The 17,501-nt window shown below is 35.3% G+C and overlaps 1 protein-coding gene across 1 annotated transcript in view; it reads left to right on the top strand.

The window, feature by feature from the left end:
- Pex7 (peroxisomal biogenesis factor 7) overlaps window positions 1-17,501 on the top strand; it is a 70,765-nt gene that overhangs the window by 34,498 nt on the left and 18,766 nt on the right. Inside the window, exon 9 of the mRNA XM_033763269.1 lies at window positions 16,405-16,504. Within this exon, the coding sequence (XP_033619160.1) occupies window positions 16,405-16,504 (100 nt within the window). The remainder of the gene's footprint in view (window positions 1-16,404; window positions 16,505-17,501) is intronic.

The following is a 17,501-nucleotide window of genomic DNA, read 5'->3' as shown; positions in this document are numbered from 1 at the left end:
CCCCGGAACAAAAAAAAAAAAAAAAAAAAAAGCTACCAGTGAACTCTGTAATACTAAATCCAGCACATTTGCCAGCACTTGTGCTAGACCTTGCTGCTGTGTTTTACACTTTGCCAAATCTTCCTTCTGGAAACTTCCTACCCCAGGAACTTCATGTTCTTTTTGTTTTTCTTGTTCTTCTCTGATCCTTCTTCTGCTTTGTCATGGAGTCCCCTTCTCTCCCCATGAACTTGGTGGTTTACCTTTGGCTTAGTGCTCTTTCATGTATCCAGTCCAAGTGCTAATTCCCAATGCCCTTTTCTCTGACTTCTCTTGAGAACATATTTAGCTATTTGCTGCATGCAGGCACCTGAGGGTCCAAACAGATATCATATCATCCTGAATTCTTTATTTCTTCCCTTCTTCTGATGGCCACCTTACTTATCTATCCATTGTCTTAATTAATAGGAAATTATCCCTACTCAGAAAAGCCCAAAACCTGGGATTCTTTTTTTTTTTTTCCTGAAAAGTTGGTAAATATTTTTCCAATAGAAAGTAAAAGACTTAAGCCACTTACTCTAAATGCATGTTGGTAATAAGACTAATTGCACTAATGATTTGTGTGAATCTAGTGTCTCCTTATTTATGTATGGTGATCACTGATTGGAAAGGTGCGTTTAGTAGATTTTTACTCCTTATGATATGAGTTAAATTTATCCTCTGACGAATCTTAAGTTTGATTGGATGAGTGATATTTTCAGTGTGAGAACAATCATTTTAACAGAAAGAAAAAAGATTTAAGTTGTAAGACCATCAGTAAGTTGTTTAACTTTTTGCTTACAGCTATTATCTCTACATTCTGGGTGACTAGTCTTTGTAACCTAAACTATTTAATGTAATTTACATTTAGTTGTCTACTGTTATATTTTGTTTAGTTTTTTTAAACCTTTAAACTTATATTTTAAAATAGTTCATATGGTGGGTGTTATATCAAGACTGATGATTCATGAATATTTTAGTATTAGTGAAAGTTTTGTGTTTCTGTTTTATATGGATATATAATGTGTTTAATTAAAGAGGCTTTAAGTTTGTCACCTGTATAATAGCTTATTATGTTTCTCCGAATAAGTAATGAAAAGTTAAAAATTACAAGTTAATGTTTTAAATTTTTAGTGTGGTTTTAGGTTAAATAAAAATTCAGCCTTTAAAAAAATGCCAGGACTCCCTTTAGCTGATGAGCGTTATGTATACTGTATACAAACATAGCTCATCCCTGACTTAGGCTGTTTCTACTTGTTTTTGTTTTTTGTTTTTGTTTGTTTGCTTGCTTATTTTTTAACTTTAAGAGTAGCGGGAACTCAGCAGAACCTCTACTTGCAATTTTGATCTTTTCCTGGGCTAGCAGTATGTAGCACACACAATACATTTTGGTACTAGGAAGCAGCTGAAGGGCACAACTCCCATCACCCTTGAGATCTGCAGAGGAAACAACTAATCCTCTGCAGTGTGCAGCATTGCTGAGCCAGGATGTTGAGTAAATGCTCTTTTTTTTCTATACTGGTATTGAAACCGTATATATATTTTTTTCCTGAGCTACATCTTCAGCCCTTTATAAACTTAAAATTATTGAGACAGGGTCTCACAAAGTCACCAGTTTGCCCAGGCTGGGCTTGGATTGTGTTCCTCCTGCCTCAGCTTCCCAGAGTGCTAGGATTATAGGTGTGCACTGCTTCACCCAGTTTTCAATACATTTTTGACTTAAGGTATTTTAAATTTCCAGTGGGCTTATTGGGATATAACCCCATCACAAGTTGAGAAGCACCTGTAAACAACGGTTCCTTCTGAACTTCATTCAAGATTATACTAAATTTAAAATGTTTCATAGTAAATTCCATTTCTATTAATGTTATCATCATGGATTTCAGCGTATTATCTTTCTCTTGATGTGCTCTGTATTAGATCACTTCTTTTCCTGCCAAGCCGTATTTGCTGTGCCAGTCGTGATAGGCATGATTTCAGTTTTGAGTACTTCTTTTGGTTTATACCACTAGATCATTTCATAAACAGATACCAGAAAATCAGGTATATGTGACGTTAAGCAGTAGTAAAACCTGCTACAATTGTGTTTCTTCTGCATTTTCTCTCTTGCACATTGTAACAAATGTTTCTTAAATAGTTAAAGATATAACTTTCATACACTGCTAAAGCAAAAGTTGTCAGGTAAGCTGAGATTAACCTCCTCAAACTCATTATGCTTTTTTTCTTCTTTTTTTAGTACTAGGGATTTAACCTGGGTCTTTGCACTAAGCTACATCCCCAGCTCTTTTTTATTTTTTATTTTGAGACAGGTTCTCACTTAGTCAGTGAGTTTCCCAGGCTGGGCTCAAACTTGCAATCCTCTTGCCTCAGCAGAGGAATTACAGAATGCTGGGATTACATGACAGCTAAATTGATGATGTTTTATAAATATTATAGCCTTTAAAACATTTTTATCCATGATCCTTTGTAGTTATAAGCCAAACCAAACACTTAATATTTTAGACTTACAGAGTTTTTGGCAAGAAAAATATGAAGGAAATTTAATTCCATGATCTAAATTATAGTCATCCACAATTTACATGATCTCTATCTCTCTTTACCTTTATTAGCAATGCTGTTGTATATGGATATATAATGTGTCTAATTAAAGAGGTTTTAAGTCCTTCACCTGTATAATAGTTTACTATGTTTCACTGAATAAGTAATGAAACATTTAAAATTTTAGTTAAAATTTTCAATTGTTAAACTACTTGTCATTTTCAAAATTGTACAGCTGTACTCTGTTTTAAAATTTAAACATATTTATAGAATGTCTGTTATCTGCCAGGCATTGTAACAGGCAATGGCATATCTTGCTGAGGAAATGATAAAAATGAAACTTGGGAACCCTAAGCCCATCAGTTTTGTTGGTACGGAATAGTGAGAGATAACTCATGGCTGACACAGATATGGAATAAGGGAAGACACACTCGGTGAAGTAATGATGGACAGACTGTGAAGCCAGACTGCTTTCTACTCTGAATTTGAGAAAGTTTCTTTAAAATCATATGGCTTAGTTTTCTAATCTGTAAAATGGAGATAAATACACATAGTAGCATAGAATGGTTGTGATGGTTTGATGAGTTGACATACACACATGCTGGCACATAGTAAGTGCCTTATAAACTGTTTGCAGCTTTTATTGGTGGTCACAGTGATGGCAGAATGGGAGTGGAAGACCATCTCTTTGAGCTTGAGGCCCATTTTAGCTTTGGTCTTCCAGGGTAAAATAATACTTTTTACTTTTCAGCTACAAAAGCAATCATTTTCAACTTGACCTTTTATTGTCCTCTGTCCTGTGGAAGTGGGAGGAAAGAATCAGCCCTGTGCCTCCACATCCACATTCTCTTTGAAGAAAGTTGGGAACATCTGCGAGTTAGGCATCTGTTACATAGTGTGTGAGCATATGGATCTCGCAGAGACTTGAGGTAAAAGGCTGCATCCGCCATTTAGTAGCCATAAGAAACAGGAAATGATACCTGCCTTGTGCGGATGATCAGAGGATTAAATGAAGGAGTATCTGTAAGTGTTCTTGGCACATAATTGGTACTTAAAAACTAGCAGATATTTTAAATGAGAATACTAATAGTAATAAGTTTTAAAATATGTTTCCTATTTTAAAATTTAAGTACCTCAGGGAGAACTGAGGTATTAGTCATTTATGCCTTACCCAGCATTACATTAGTAAGATAATTACATTGAGGAGCTTTGTGAATAAGAATTTTTATTGCACTGTAAAGGGAAGGTAGAGGAAGCGGACCTTATGAATATGTTTGCAGCAGGACCCAGAACAATGCTGGATATGGGTGGAGCATTTTATTCAAATCCATACCCAAGTGACCACTTCTTCATTTCAGCCTATTAAATATTTCCTCTAAATTAGTACATAGTATATACTAATTTTATATTAATATATTATGTTAAAAAGTATTTCTTAGGAAGGCAGCATGATGTAACAAAAAGATAGTGTTTAAAATTCTAGATTTTCCATTATCACACTTACATTTTATAGTTACATATAATATATATTTGGCTAGTTAGCATGTAATTTTATTTAACTTACTTATGCTTAATCTCTTATAAAGTCAGTTAACCTCCCTCAGTCTTTGTTTTCTCCACCATAAAATGTAGTTATGAGATGTACATATCAACATATGGAAATTGTTTTCATAAGCCTGGCCCATATTTGGCACAAAATAAATGTTCAGTTTCCTTCTCCATTTCCTCCCCATCCATATTCTTCAAACTTTGTATTTAGTACCATATCACTATAAATAAATGTTCTTATATTTCTGGTTTTAAAAACCCACAAAGACAGTCAAGGAACAGTGTCTGCAATTTGTTTTTAAATTGTTCAGCAAAAATACTGTTTTATATGTATATAATGGAGAGAAAGAAATAAAACAAGTGTGGCAAAATGGTAACAATGGGTGAGATGAAGGGAATATGATGTTTACTGTATTCTTTGAATTTTTACTGAAAATGTTTCATATTAATGCCATCTAATTGTGTGATGTTTAATGCTTAATTGTTTTAAAGATAAATAGTATTTTTATTTTGCATAAGCAGGAAAATGATCTTTAATTGTATTGTCGTTAACCTAGAATCTTAGCAAAGCAGCAGATACAGAAATACCTTTCATCTTTGTCACTTTCACTCTCGTGGGATCTGCCTTTATATAGTCAGTGTCTTTACTTCGCTGTGGTTGATGGGCTTTTTTGATCCTCGTGTTTATTAGCACAGAGATTTCCACAGGCAGATACTTCTCTTTCTTCCCCTTCCCCATAAAAAAAGGTCAGCCAAAGTAAACAGATAGTATAGCTGAATATGTACTCTGTCTCACAAACCTTTCATTTCAACTTTACCTAGTCCCCCTTACCCACAAAAAAAAGGTCATTCAAAGTAAATAGATAAGAAATATGGCTGAATGTGAGCACTTGTGCAGCTTCAAATGATTCATCTTTTAAGGTAGTTGCTTTTAATTCCTCTACATTGTTTTATGAAATTATAAGAAATCTTTTCGCTAATGATAGGACACTAATTATTAGCATTTGTAGGAACCACAACTGAATTCTTAAAATGTTTAAAGGTGTTTCACATTCTGTACCTTTGAGGTAGCTTATATGTAAATGTCTTTGTAACCCTAGCACAGTTTTTACTTTGCAGCAGAGGTTTGTTAGTATTCACGACTGACATTAGGAAAGCATCTCAATGTAGGTGTCTTTGGTTTTCTTTTTAAGAAGGAAAATACTTACATTCTATATCTATTGAATTCTTATAAGGATGTTTTGGTTCTAAATATATTATATTAATAAAGCACATTACTTAATTATTGGAATTATGTTGTCCCAAGCACCTGGGACATGGCTATGTTAAATAAATGTTTGCAAAGTAAGTGAATTTAAGTCATATGAAAAATTATGATAACTTTTAATTACTCTATAAAAATCTTGGAAAGGATTATATTTTAATATGATTTGCACTCTGGTTATGTTTGAAGTAGTCATTCATAAAATGGAATTTAGTGTGGAAAAATCCTGTTTGGAAGAGAAATATTTTCTAAGCAGAAATCTTACTATTGTGTTTGTCAGTACTGACTGCATTGAGAATTATACCATGTAATTAACTTTGGAACTATGTATTATATCGGTATCCTGATTATTAAATAAAGTTATAGAGAAACATTTTTCCAGCAGTTGTGATGTGCTTCATATGCTTGTGGATTAAGTATTTGTACGTATAAAGCAAAAGCTCCCAAGTTTGTTAATGTGTTCTTTATATGTCCCAAAAGATTTTCTTTCCATTTGACTTGTTTAAACGAGTAAATTCTTGTGTTAATTATGGCCATACTGGAAAGATCTTTTCGCAGAGTGTAATTTTGTAAGTTAAATGCCAACTGAAAAATGAAAATAATTTCCTATAAAGAAAAACAACATACATTAATTAGAAAGGAACTTGCAAGACTTTTGATTTTAAATAGCTTAATTTATAATCAGTCAATGCAGAACATTTTCAGAATTGTTTAGTACTAACATTTTTCATAAAGAATCAAACCAAATCCATGTCTACTTCATAACCTAATGCAGGCTCATGAATAAATAGATCTAAAAGGAGTGAGGAATGTTAAGCCTTATCTTAATGCAGCATAAGTCACTGCTTTGAACTTTGAATTGTGTTGATTAGTTTCAACAGAAAATTTATGGATTTTGTCAGTGAATTTGCATTACAATTTTTTTTAAAACATTCTGTTTTGTAGGTTCAACAAGGCAACTGAGTGCATTTTTTGTATATATTTATATTTTCTTAAGTATATACTGTTTTTGCCTTTGTTTTTATAGTAGGAAATCAAAAGAAAATATCTGAAAATGAAAAAAAAATAATAAATTCTATGAATGTATTTTTTATAAATATAGCATAAAATATCAGAAGAAACAACTGAAAGAATTTAAAGTGATTGCCTCTGGGGTAAAGGATTGATGGTTATTGTAAGAAGCTGCTGTTTTATTATAATCCTAATTTCTGCAATTGTAGTTTGTTTTTCCCTTTAGTATTAAGGATCAAACCCAGGGCCTCTTGTGTTCTAGGTAAGTGCTCTATCACTAAGCTGTGTCTAGCCTGTTTTTGAGACAGGGTCTTGCCCAGGCTGGCCTTGAACTTGTGATCCTCCTGCCTCAGCCTCCCAAGTAGCTGGTATTACAGGCATGTGCTGCTGCACCTGACATAATTATAGTTTTTTAAAAGGAAGGTAGGAGAGCAGAAAACCTTGTCTTTCACCCTGGTAGTTATTTGGATATATGGTGGACCTGTTTATATATTTAGATCAACTCAGTACTGCCAGTCAGCTGGTCGTAGTTTTCTTTGTTCTTGGAGAACTCAAGATAAAAAGAATTCACCCTTCAGGTCTCTTTTGAAACCTGTTGTAGAATATGGATGTTGGCTTACTGGAATGAACTATACAGAGAATAAAGGCAGTGATTACTAGTCCATTTGCATCCTAAATAAAATTCAGCAGAGTGCCTTATCTGTCTCACGATACCATTTAGGGCATGTGTATGTATGTGTACAAGTGAAGTGCAAGTGCATAAAATAGAGACCCTTCTAAGCAAATTTAAATGGAACAGGGAAAATGCTTCTGGGGAGATGGTTCCCACACAGGCACAGGAAAGAGTACAACAAGACCTAGGAAGATACTGAAAGTACTCTGTGTACCTGCTGCAGTATTTCCTTCTCTTTCTGCAGACTGTTTTGCTTTCTTTCCTCAAGTTTTTATGTTCAGACACCAGTAAAAAGGCAGAATGATTTGGTTTGCTTTGCTTTTCTCTCACCACCTTTGTCTCCTCCCCCTCATCTCCATCCCTGCATCTGTCTTTTGCTGAGGAGAGAAAGGAGGTGATTGTAAGTGTGCAGACACTCTTTGGCCTGATAGCCCTGTGGGTTTATTTATGCTGAACATTTCATGGGATGCAGCTCATACGTGACCAGAGCACAGGCAGCTCTTCCTTCCCTGATTTTCAGGATTTAGGTGTGATGTTCTCATGCAACCTTGCTTGGCAGCGTCCATGTGAAATGCTCTTTCGCTCCAGGTAGCCGCACTTCGGTACCAGTTAAGAGTCCAAATGTGTGTAGCTTATTCTTATCACTGAGATATGGATGCTATTCATGAACAGGATTCTTCCACTTTTACTTCTTTTTTGGTAAAATGTTTATTTGAAATTGAATTGCAAAAATTATTTCATGATTCTTCAGTGTGTACCAGAAAACAGTCATCACACCCTAGAGGATTTTTTTTCTTTTTCCTTTACCTCCTCTTATTGAAATAGGGCATTCTTCAGAGAGTCATCCTGTATCCCTGAGGACTGCAGCCTTAAGTACTCTCAGAGCAAGGCTTCCATCAGCCTAATGGTTTTCTTTCATTTGTCGAAGCACTCTAAGCTTTATGGTGTGTAATTCCTGGGCTTAATGTTTATTGTGATGAACTTCTCTAAGATATTGATCTGATTAAAGTTTTAATTGAAATATTGTAATTAATTCATTTTGATGGTGAAGTTAGCCTATAATTTTATCATACTTAACCTTGAAAGTTTGTAAATGTGGTAGCATTTCTGGATGTTTGTAGTTAAGTGTTCTAATAGTAATTTTTGAAAATTATCCAGTATTTTTTCAAAATTAATCATATATTCCTTTTTTAGTGGGCAGTTCTTTTCTGTTTAAACTTTGTGTTATTAAAAGTTACAGAAACAGCCAAACAGCTCTCCAGTCCAATCATGCAAATATAAGTGGACCTAACACTCAATAAATATTTTTGAGAGAATGAAAATAAGTTTAACTCTTTTCACAATTGTTTTGCTAACCTGCACTTTCTATTTTTAAACCCCTCCAGAAGTGATACAGATGGTAAAATAAGAAGCCCATGATTTCATGTGTTTTACTCAGAGGAAAGTCACAGTGGAAGACTGGAAATCTGCAGTTACAAAAGGAGCTGATTGGCAGGGTGGTACACAAGTTAGGATGAGGCAGCAGCGTAGTTGAAAGGATGCAGTAAATGCACGTAAAAAAATTAGCGAGCAAAGGGATTCCTAAACTTCTTGCCGTGGAAGTTCAGGTTGACTCTGGCTCATAATTTCCTGTAGGTTATTGGTTTCGAATTTAAGTTGCCTGAGTAATGGGAGTCCTGGCATGAGCTATAGCTTATGAGATGTTCTTTATAGTTTGAAAACTTAGAGGGAAACTAACTAAAGTTCATCTGAACTTTTAGGGCACTAATCAAAAGTACCTGAAGAATCCCAGATCCTGCCCGCCCATATTCCAAATTCCAAGAAAAAGTGAATATCAGCAAGGTTCAGTAGAAAAAGTACTGGCATGGTGTCAATAAAATCTGTGCTTTGGAGCTGCTATTTATTAGCTAGAGAACCATGGATTGCTTGCCTTCTTTGAACCTACTTTCCTCTTCTCTGAAATGAGATTATACACATTGTGTCTACCTTGAAAGTTTTTGTGATGATAAAAGGCAGTTTTATAAAATAATGAGAAAGCACTGTTCAAACTGTCAAACGCTAAGTGTGTGATTCTTTCTTGCAGAGGACAGATTAAATAAAGTGGAAAGCTCCTCTTGGATCATCTTTTTTATTACTGGGAAGCAAGAGCTAAAAGTGATACAGTTCTATTATTTTTAGTAATAATGTAGAAGAATGTGGCTTTGTATATCTAGTTTGCTGAGCTAAACTAAATGAAATAAGTGGTTTTTTTCCTCTGTGAAAGGCCTTGCCTACCCTTATATTTGCCCCTCCCCAGACTCCCCAGGGTTTTTTTTTTTTTTTTTTTTTTTTTTTTTTGATATAGAATCTCCCTGAGTCATGAAGTTGCCCTGGTTGGGCTTGAACTTGTGATCCTTTCGCCTCAGCCTCCAGAAGTGCTGGCATTACAGGTATGCAACATCATGCCCAGCTGAACATCAGACTTTTTATAAAGTATTTTTTAGGTATAGTAGTCTCCTTTGTTTGCTAGTCAGCTATCAAATATTATATAGAAAATACCACTGAGCTAAATCCGCAGCCCTTCTCCACAGAGTTTTGCCTTCACTTACTGCTGGCATCATAGTGTAACAACCACTAGGACAGTGTTCTCAAAGTGCTGTCCTGGGGCCAGGAGCATCAGAACCACTGGGAACCTGTTTCTTACATAAATTCTGTAGCAAGTCCATACCTTCTGATTGTGCTAACAAGCTGTCCAGGTGATTCAGATACAAATTTAAGTTTGAAAAATCCTGATTTAAATCATTGATTCAATTTATGGGTAATGCCCCCCACCCGGGTCAGAGGTCTCCATCTTGGCTGTACATTATAATCATCTGGAGAATGTTTGAACCTCTCAGTGCTCGTGTGGACTCCAGGCTGGTTAAAATCAGAATTTCCAGAGGTGGAACACATACCTATGAACACACACGTATGCACACACATATTTTTTTCCAGTTTCTCAGTTGACCCCATCATAGTCACATTTGATAGCCACTGCCCTTTTGGCTTTTTTTTCTGCACACCTGCTGAAGTCATTGTTTTTTCTGATGGGAATTTATCAAATCTGTATTTGTTGAGATCAAGTTGAAAAGCACTGTTTTAGATCATGGTTCCCAAATCTAGCTGGTTAGGCATCCAATTTTCCTAGAAAGAGCTTTCTAGATTCCATTTAGGCCTAATCTTTTGGAATTTTCAGGTGCAGAGTGAAAGAATGTTTTATTTTTGAATGCTTGATATAGTCAATTCTTGGTTCATTTGGGAATCATATACATAGGTGATTAAAAAGTTACTTTAGTTGTGAAATTGGCCTTTATTATTTTTCTTGTGCTTATGTGCTTATTTATTAGTTCATTTACTTATTCTTTAGGTATCAGTGTGTCAAACACTTTTATAAATGCAGGAGATACAAAGAGGGATAGAATTCAAGAAGCTTAGTGTCCCTGAATTCAAGGAGCTTAGTGCCTATCAGAGGAAGATAGATCTATAAAGAAATAAATGCATGGGAGTATTATAAATAAGTACTATGACAGAAGCCAGAAACATGGGCATAATTTTTAATTTTTTTCTGTTCCACTGATCACCATTAATCCTATTAACTATTCTACCTAAATATGTCTTCAGTCTGTCAGCTTTCTTCATCATTGTGGTCCCTACCGTAAGTCCCCACATCTGTCATCTCCTTCTAGACCATGGAACTCTCTCCCCACTCACTCTTAGCCCTTAGGTGCATTCTTTTCACAGTGTCTAGAGACACCTAGAAAGGCAGAGCTGACCATCATAAGTAAGGATGTTAATAATAGGGGAACCTGACTGGGCATATGGGAGCCCTCTATACTATCTTCACAGTGATTATATAAATTTAAAACTTTTCTAAAACAAAAAAATTACTCAATTATTTTGTTTTGTTTTTGTTTTTGAATCAGGGTCTCACTGTGTAACCCAGGGTGGCTTTGAACTTTCTGTGTAGCCCAGGCTGGCCTTGACCTCACAATCCTCTTACAGCTTCTCAAATTCTGGGATTATGGGCATATGCTACCACAACCAACTCTTAAAGTTTTTAAAAATAAGGCAAAACTAACCATATAAATTCACTGTATAAAACTCTTCAGTGGAGTGTGTGTGTGTGTGTGTGTGTGTGTGTATACACTTAGAAAATCCCAAACTTTCCTCATGGCCTATGAGACCATTTGATCTAGCCTGCTCACTTCCTGTGAAGTTCCTCCCTTACTCTGCTCCAGCCCCTGTCCATTGCCCGGCTTCTTATGGACCAGGGGTGAGTTGTAATTCTGCTTTCCACCTAGCAAACTCTTTAGCCCTCAGATCTTAGCCCAGTATCCTTTCCTCCTGTCATTCTTACATCACCCTGCATTTGGGGGGCGGGGCACTTATCAGCTGTGATTACATTTGTGTTCTGGTGATTTTTTTCATTTTTTATTGCATTTTTACTTTTTGTGGTGCAGGGGATTGAACCCAGGGCCTTAAGCATGCTAGCTAGCACATGGTCTACAAATGAGTTACATACCCTCAGCCCTGTTGTGGTTAGAGCGGAGTTTTAACTTAATTGGCTTTGAGACCACCCCAGCGGACTGTTGGAGCACACTTCCAGGTTTATCTGGGTGGGTCACAGAGGAGTGGCCTATGTCTGATACCTCCCTGCTTGGGCTCTGACACTCTTCCCCCAGTCTTCGTAAGCAGTTTCGTTGTGTCACACCCTTCTGCCATGATGTTGCTGCCTTGGAGCCAGCCAGTCACAGACTGAAACTTTGAACAAATTAATGTTCTCCTCATTTAAATTGTGGGTATTGACTATTGTGTTTCAGCAATGAGAAAGCAGTTTTGGTGATTTTTTTTTTTTTAATGTCTATTCCACTAGACTGCAGAAAGGCTAAACCCGTGTCTGTCTTGCTTGTGGGGCTTAGCAAAGTACCTGACACATAGTAAGACTCATAAATTGTTTTTATTTTTTGTTTTTTGGTACCAGGGATCGAACTTGGGACCTTGCACCTGCCAGGGAGGTGGTGGAACCACTAAGCTAAATCCCCAGCCCCTAGACTCATAAATTGTTAATGAATGAGTAATCAAATGAGAAAAGTATTGTGAGAATTTTTGCCAATTGCTATAGAGGCTGCTAGACCTAAGCAGTGCAAATAAAATGGATTATAATAGTGCAGTTTGCTTAAAGTTATAAAACACAATTAAAATTAATATACATGTAAGGCATTTAAAACTAGCCAGTACACTTCCCCTCATTTTTCTGCTTAGCAAAGAATCACAAAGAATTAATAATAACTAATATAAGTTGAGAACATGAAATGAAATGGAAGAACTTTTAAAATATTTTAAACTTTTTGCTAAATTTAAAAGTATTAGTATAGAAATGTCGTATTACATTTTAGTAAAGTAGAAAGTAATATCAGCTTAACATCTGAAATAAGTTTTGAAGTTTTATTACAGTGATGCGTACCTGTTTTGTTAAACAGTTGTGGAGTCAGAAGGCAAAAGTAACTAAAACGTATAATAGATAATGTGAAATAGGAAGAAAAGGGGAACTGGGAGGGGTAAGGGAAAGGAAAGAAGGGAATGGAATTAATATGAGAAAATGAAAAAATGGAAATAAAGTCTTTGTAGATAGGGAGGGAGGGAGGGAGAGGTTGAAAAGAAGGCAGGGGAATGGGGAAAATTATATTGTGTACCTTAAATGTACCAATAAAATTAATTTAAAAAAAGAAGACAAAAGTAAACTCAACCAAGACATTGTATTATGACCTGTAATTTAAATGAAAAATATTCCTACAGTTCTGCCATAATTTTAATCATTGGAAGCCTGTCCAGTATATTCACTTCCATGAGAGAGCTTAAATAGTCTGATTTCATCAACAAAGAGACAAAAAGGCACCAAGTAGTACATAGACTGGACCAAAACAAACATTTCACTTAAAAATAATGTGCCTTATTTGCTTACTTGATGATATATGCAGCTTGACTTCTTCCATTAGAAGGAGCTCATTGTACTTGAGTAATGAAGGCCCTCAGATATATGTCCTTAATGGGGCCCAAGAGTCCAGGAGAAGGTTCAAGGAGAGATTTCCATCGCTCCCTTTGCAAGTGTGAGAAAATCTGCAGCAACACCGCTCCCTCCTTATAGCTCACCCTCTCTTAGTGGAGAGTAGAGATAAGTAGAAACCTCTGGAATTGTACGTATCAAATTGTTAATAACGGCTGCATTTAAGGAATGGGAATGAGGAAAGATAATCTATTTTGTTATTAACAGGCCATTTGTGATTACATAGAAATTACAGTGTATGAATATACCGCCTAGCTTTTGGTTTTCCTAACCTATTTAGCTTATGTAATCTACTTTAAATTTTTTCTTTTGGTCTGGTACTGGGTATTGAACCTGGGATCTCTCTACCACTCAGCTACAACCCCACCCTTTTTAAATTTTTCTTTTGAGACAGAGTTTCACTAGGTTGCCCACATTGGTCTCAGATTTGTGATCCTCCTGCCTCAGTCTCCAGAGTAGCTGGGGTTATACTTTACTATGTATTTAATATTTGTGATAATATTTTAATGTATTGAAAATTACTTTAAAATTATATATATGAACATGGAGTTTTCTGAATTTCCTGGATCCTGGGTGCCCTTAAGTTTAAAAAAATTGAATGTTCTTTTCTTTTTTTTTGCGAGGCAGGCACTGGAACCACTGAGCTAAATCCCCACCCCACGTTTAAGAAAATTGAAGCTTCGGTTTTTCATGTTTAGCGGATCCTCCCAGGGCAAAGCCTGGCTTCATGTTCACTTTAATGTTCTGGGTTCTTATCTTTACATCGCTTTTACCTGAGTAAAACTCATGGGTGATTTTTTGTGATGGTGATTGTTTTTAGGTTTTATCCAGGATTTTAAAGTATTTTTAGAATGTTGGTCTAGGTACCTAGTGGGTCATTCCATTGGAAATGAACTTCATAATTTTTGTACTGTATTATATATATTGTGTATTACATCAGTTCTATCAGAACTATGCAGTGGTAAGACAACAATATCCTTGTCACTAGGTTAATCCCCCATCCACCAAAGAGTCTCTTGTTTTAGCATGTATTTTGTTTGATGAATGTTTTGCACAATGTGGGTACATACTTGATAGTTATTCCCAGGTTAAAATGATGAGGATTATGACTCAGGTGTAGAACTCTGTGAGGTCTTGATGGCACATTTAGATATGTGTAGAGCAAATCCAAAGGACTTTGTGAAAATTATCTCAGCCTCCTGAATGGGTGACTTCCTTCATCACATCATGGGTCTGAAGTTGGATGGCTTCACCTCCCTGTCCTTGTTAGGTGTCTGAATTTTCTGGGGACATTGTTGTCTTGTTCTCAGTGCAGCTTTTCCTTATCTGGCTCAAATCAACAATAACAAAAAGGGCATTCTATGACCTGTTGCTGTTTATTATCCCTAAAAACTTCTGAAAGAAACCAATTCTTTTGGTTCGCCTAAAGATTTATTTCTTCTGAAGTGAATCCAAGTCCCAAATGAAGTACATGACACTGGCCTTCTCATAGCATGAGTCTACTATACTGCTGTTTGTGGCCATGCCACTGACTGACAATATCTGTCAGCGGGTGACACAGTATCTGTGTTTACTAGGAAGTGTTGAAGACATTCTTCATTACATACATAGGGTTTCTGGTCTGTGAACCCCCAAGGGAGAATTTCTTTCTGAGTGTTCAGGCGAAATGTGGCTAGAGATAACTGAGTTTGAAGCCTGAAGGTGAATTTTTTCCCTTTGGCCGCTAGAAATCTTACCATGTCGTGGTTTTCTCCTGTCAAGCATGCATAATTTTGTAGGATGGATTTTTATTTACCAATCTAACTGAAGGTTCCAGCTTGCTTTCCCTCACCTTAATTTTCCTTTATCTCGTTTTTTTGCCATATCAAACATATTTTAAAAACTATTATGAACTTTTGAAACATAGTGGATATATGCAAAATCATTTGATTATTGTTTCAAATGATACAAATCAATCTATAACCAGGTTTTATAAATGAAATTACACAATTATGTTTACTTTTGCTTAAGCATTATCAAGGTCCAGAAAATTCGATTTCAATATAATCCACTGTCTAGACCCAAAGGACCCAAAGAAACAAATATTCAAAAATAAAAAAGACCACCATTAAGATTTCTGACTCCTTCATTTGTTTGAACAGGCAAATTTTCAAAAGTAGAATCATTCTCCCTAAGTATTCTGTAGATGTCAATAATCTGATAAATTAACTATTCAGCGACTTTTTGGTGCCTACACAGTGGATAATCCATAGCAGCAATTCTTTTCAAAACTTAATAGGGCCAACACTGCATTTAGTAGGGAAATAATATCACCAGGTTAAACAAAATGTGACTGTTGGTTCTGTGTGTTTACTCTTTCAAAGGGATCTGCCCAGCTTTCAGTGTGTTTTATGTTGTAGATCATTAGAGAAGCTGAATAAGGGTATGACTCTATGATGATTCTGAATGTGCCAGTTTTAGAGTATGTTTAGAGTTAAATAAAAAAAGATGATGAGCAAATAAAGCTTTAGAAAGCTAAAGTACTATTTTGTGTATTGAAAATAGGGCAAATTCTACTCTGAACACTAGAAATCAGAGCTGTATTATGGTAAATATCACTCCCAGTCTACAGAGGAGGAGTAGAATACATAATATTGGCCCAGGAAAACACATTCCATGGTTGTCTTGAGTCTGGAAATTACATCGATGTAGAATCTATAAGAAAGGCTGCACCTCAAAAAAAAAAAATGATAGTTTCAAAATTACAGGGAATTTTGCAAGAGGACAGATTTATTTGAAACAATTTGAATTGCTGTTGAAATGTAAATTAAACTCTAGTTCTTTTCATGTATCTTGTTGAGAAATGAAGTAAAATTTAAAATCATAAAATGTTAGGAATTCATCTAATCTAATATTCTTGTTTTATAGACATTAATGTGTTTAGAAACTGCTACAAAGGCACAGTGTCTCTCATCTCAATGTCCTTGTCAGTATAATTTCTTTTCCAAGCAAAAGACTTGTTAAACTTCTACCCTGTAAGTTGGCCTAATGGAAATACAGTAACCTTTTACAAGGGTGGATTGATTAATAATTCTGTTTTGTCTTTTGATCTAATAGGATGAAGTACATGTTTTTCCTTATTAGATTTTTATGTAGATCTGTTGTGGCTCTGTTTTTATAAATTTTTAGCTTGTTTTGATAAAATCTTTTTAATGTCAAATACGTGTTTTTTTTAATAATGTGTTTAGAAGTTTTAGCACTCAAATTATTTCTTTTTGTTTACCTTTACAGATTCTGGAACTTTTCAAAGCCTGACCCTCTTCTTGAAACGTTGGAGCATCATACCGAGTTTACTTGTGGTTTAGATTTTAGTCTTCAGAGCCCCACTCAGGTAATGGGATCAACTTTGTATTTTTTTCTACCCCTACAGTTCACAAGTACCTCTGCATATGGGATGTGTTAACTTTTCTGAATAAAATTGTGTCCTTGTGGTAGAACTAGGCACACTGTCTTAATTAATCTGATCTTCTTTGTTATCTGAACTGTAGTGCTTGAGCAATGAAATACTGGGGAATAAAAGGTATCCCAAAAATACCTCTCAAAAGATTGACTTCAGTGAAAGGAAAAAGAGCCTTTCTAAGAGGTGTTGTCTGACACTGGAGGGTTTGAGGAGGACTCTCCCAGTAGAGTGTGAAGAGAGAAAGACAGAAGGGAAGGTCTGTCCTCAGGCCCATGTGGTCCTAGACTCAATGCTAAGCAGTTGAGCCCACAGCAGCTCAATCCCCTCTGGACTGACGCCCTCATCCCCATACTCCACATCCAGCGGGGAGGTCCGGATGAGAATGCAGTAGAGAGAATTTCTGTTTTAATGTATCATCTTCTGTGTTCCCTCTTTTGTTCTCCTAAGGACTTGAGAGTAAATGTTTTGCACTCTAATCTTCAGGGTTTTTTTTTTTTTAAAAAACTTTCACTTTCAAAAATTATAAATTCAAGTCAGAAACACTGTATAATATATTGACCAATAAGGCATTTTGTAGCACATTGTATGAAAAAACCATATCAGTGAAACACAAAATAATTCTGAGCTATAATTAAGAAATCATACTTTTAAGTTATGTTTTAGAAGTTAAATAAATAGAAAATCCCATTTCATATTACTGTATTCTTAAATTTAAGTAAATAATGTTTCTTTTTATTTGAGGAATGTAAGACATAATTCTGTTAAAACTTCTCAATAGATACTAGAATATTCTCATGAACATTATTTGTTTAAAAAGTGTTATTAGCATATAGGAAGAGAAGAAACCAAAATAATAACAATGAAATAGAATTATCCTTAAGAGAATGTTATTTATAATTATTATTTTTTTTTTTTTTTTTTTTTTTTT

Source organism: Fukomys damarensis, unplaced genomic scaffold (genome assembly GCF_012274545.1).
Source record: "Fukomys damarensis isolate Sample0158 unplaced genomic scaffold, DMR_v1.0_HiC HiC_scaffold_14, whole genome shotgun sequence".
In the NCBI taxonomy this organism is placed as follows: Eukaryota; Metazoa; Chordata; class Mammalia; order Rodentia; family Bathyergidae; genus Fukomys; species Fukomys damarensis.
The sequence above is the reverse complement of the archived record's forward strand: the minus strand, read 5'-3'. Positions and strand labels throughout refer to the sequence as shown.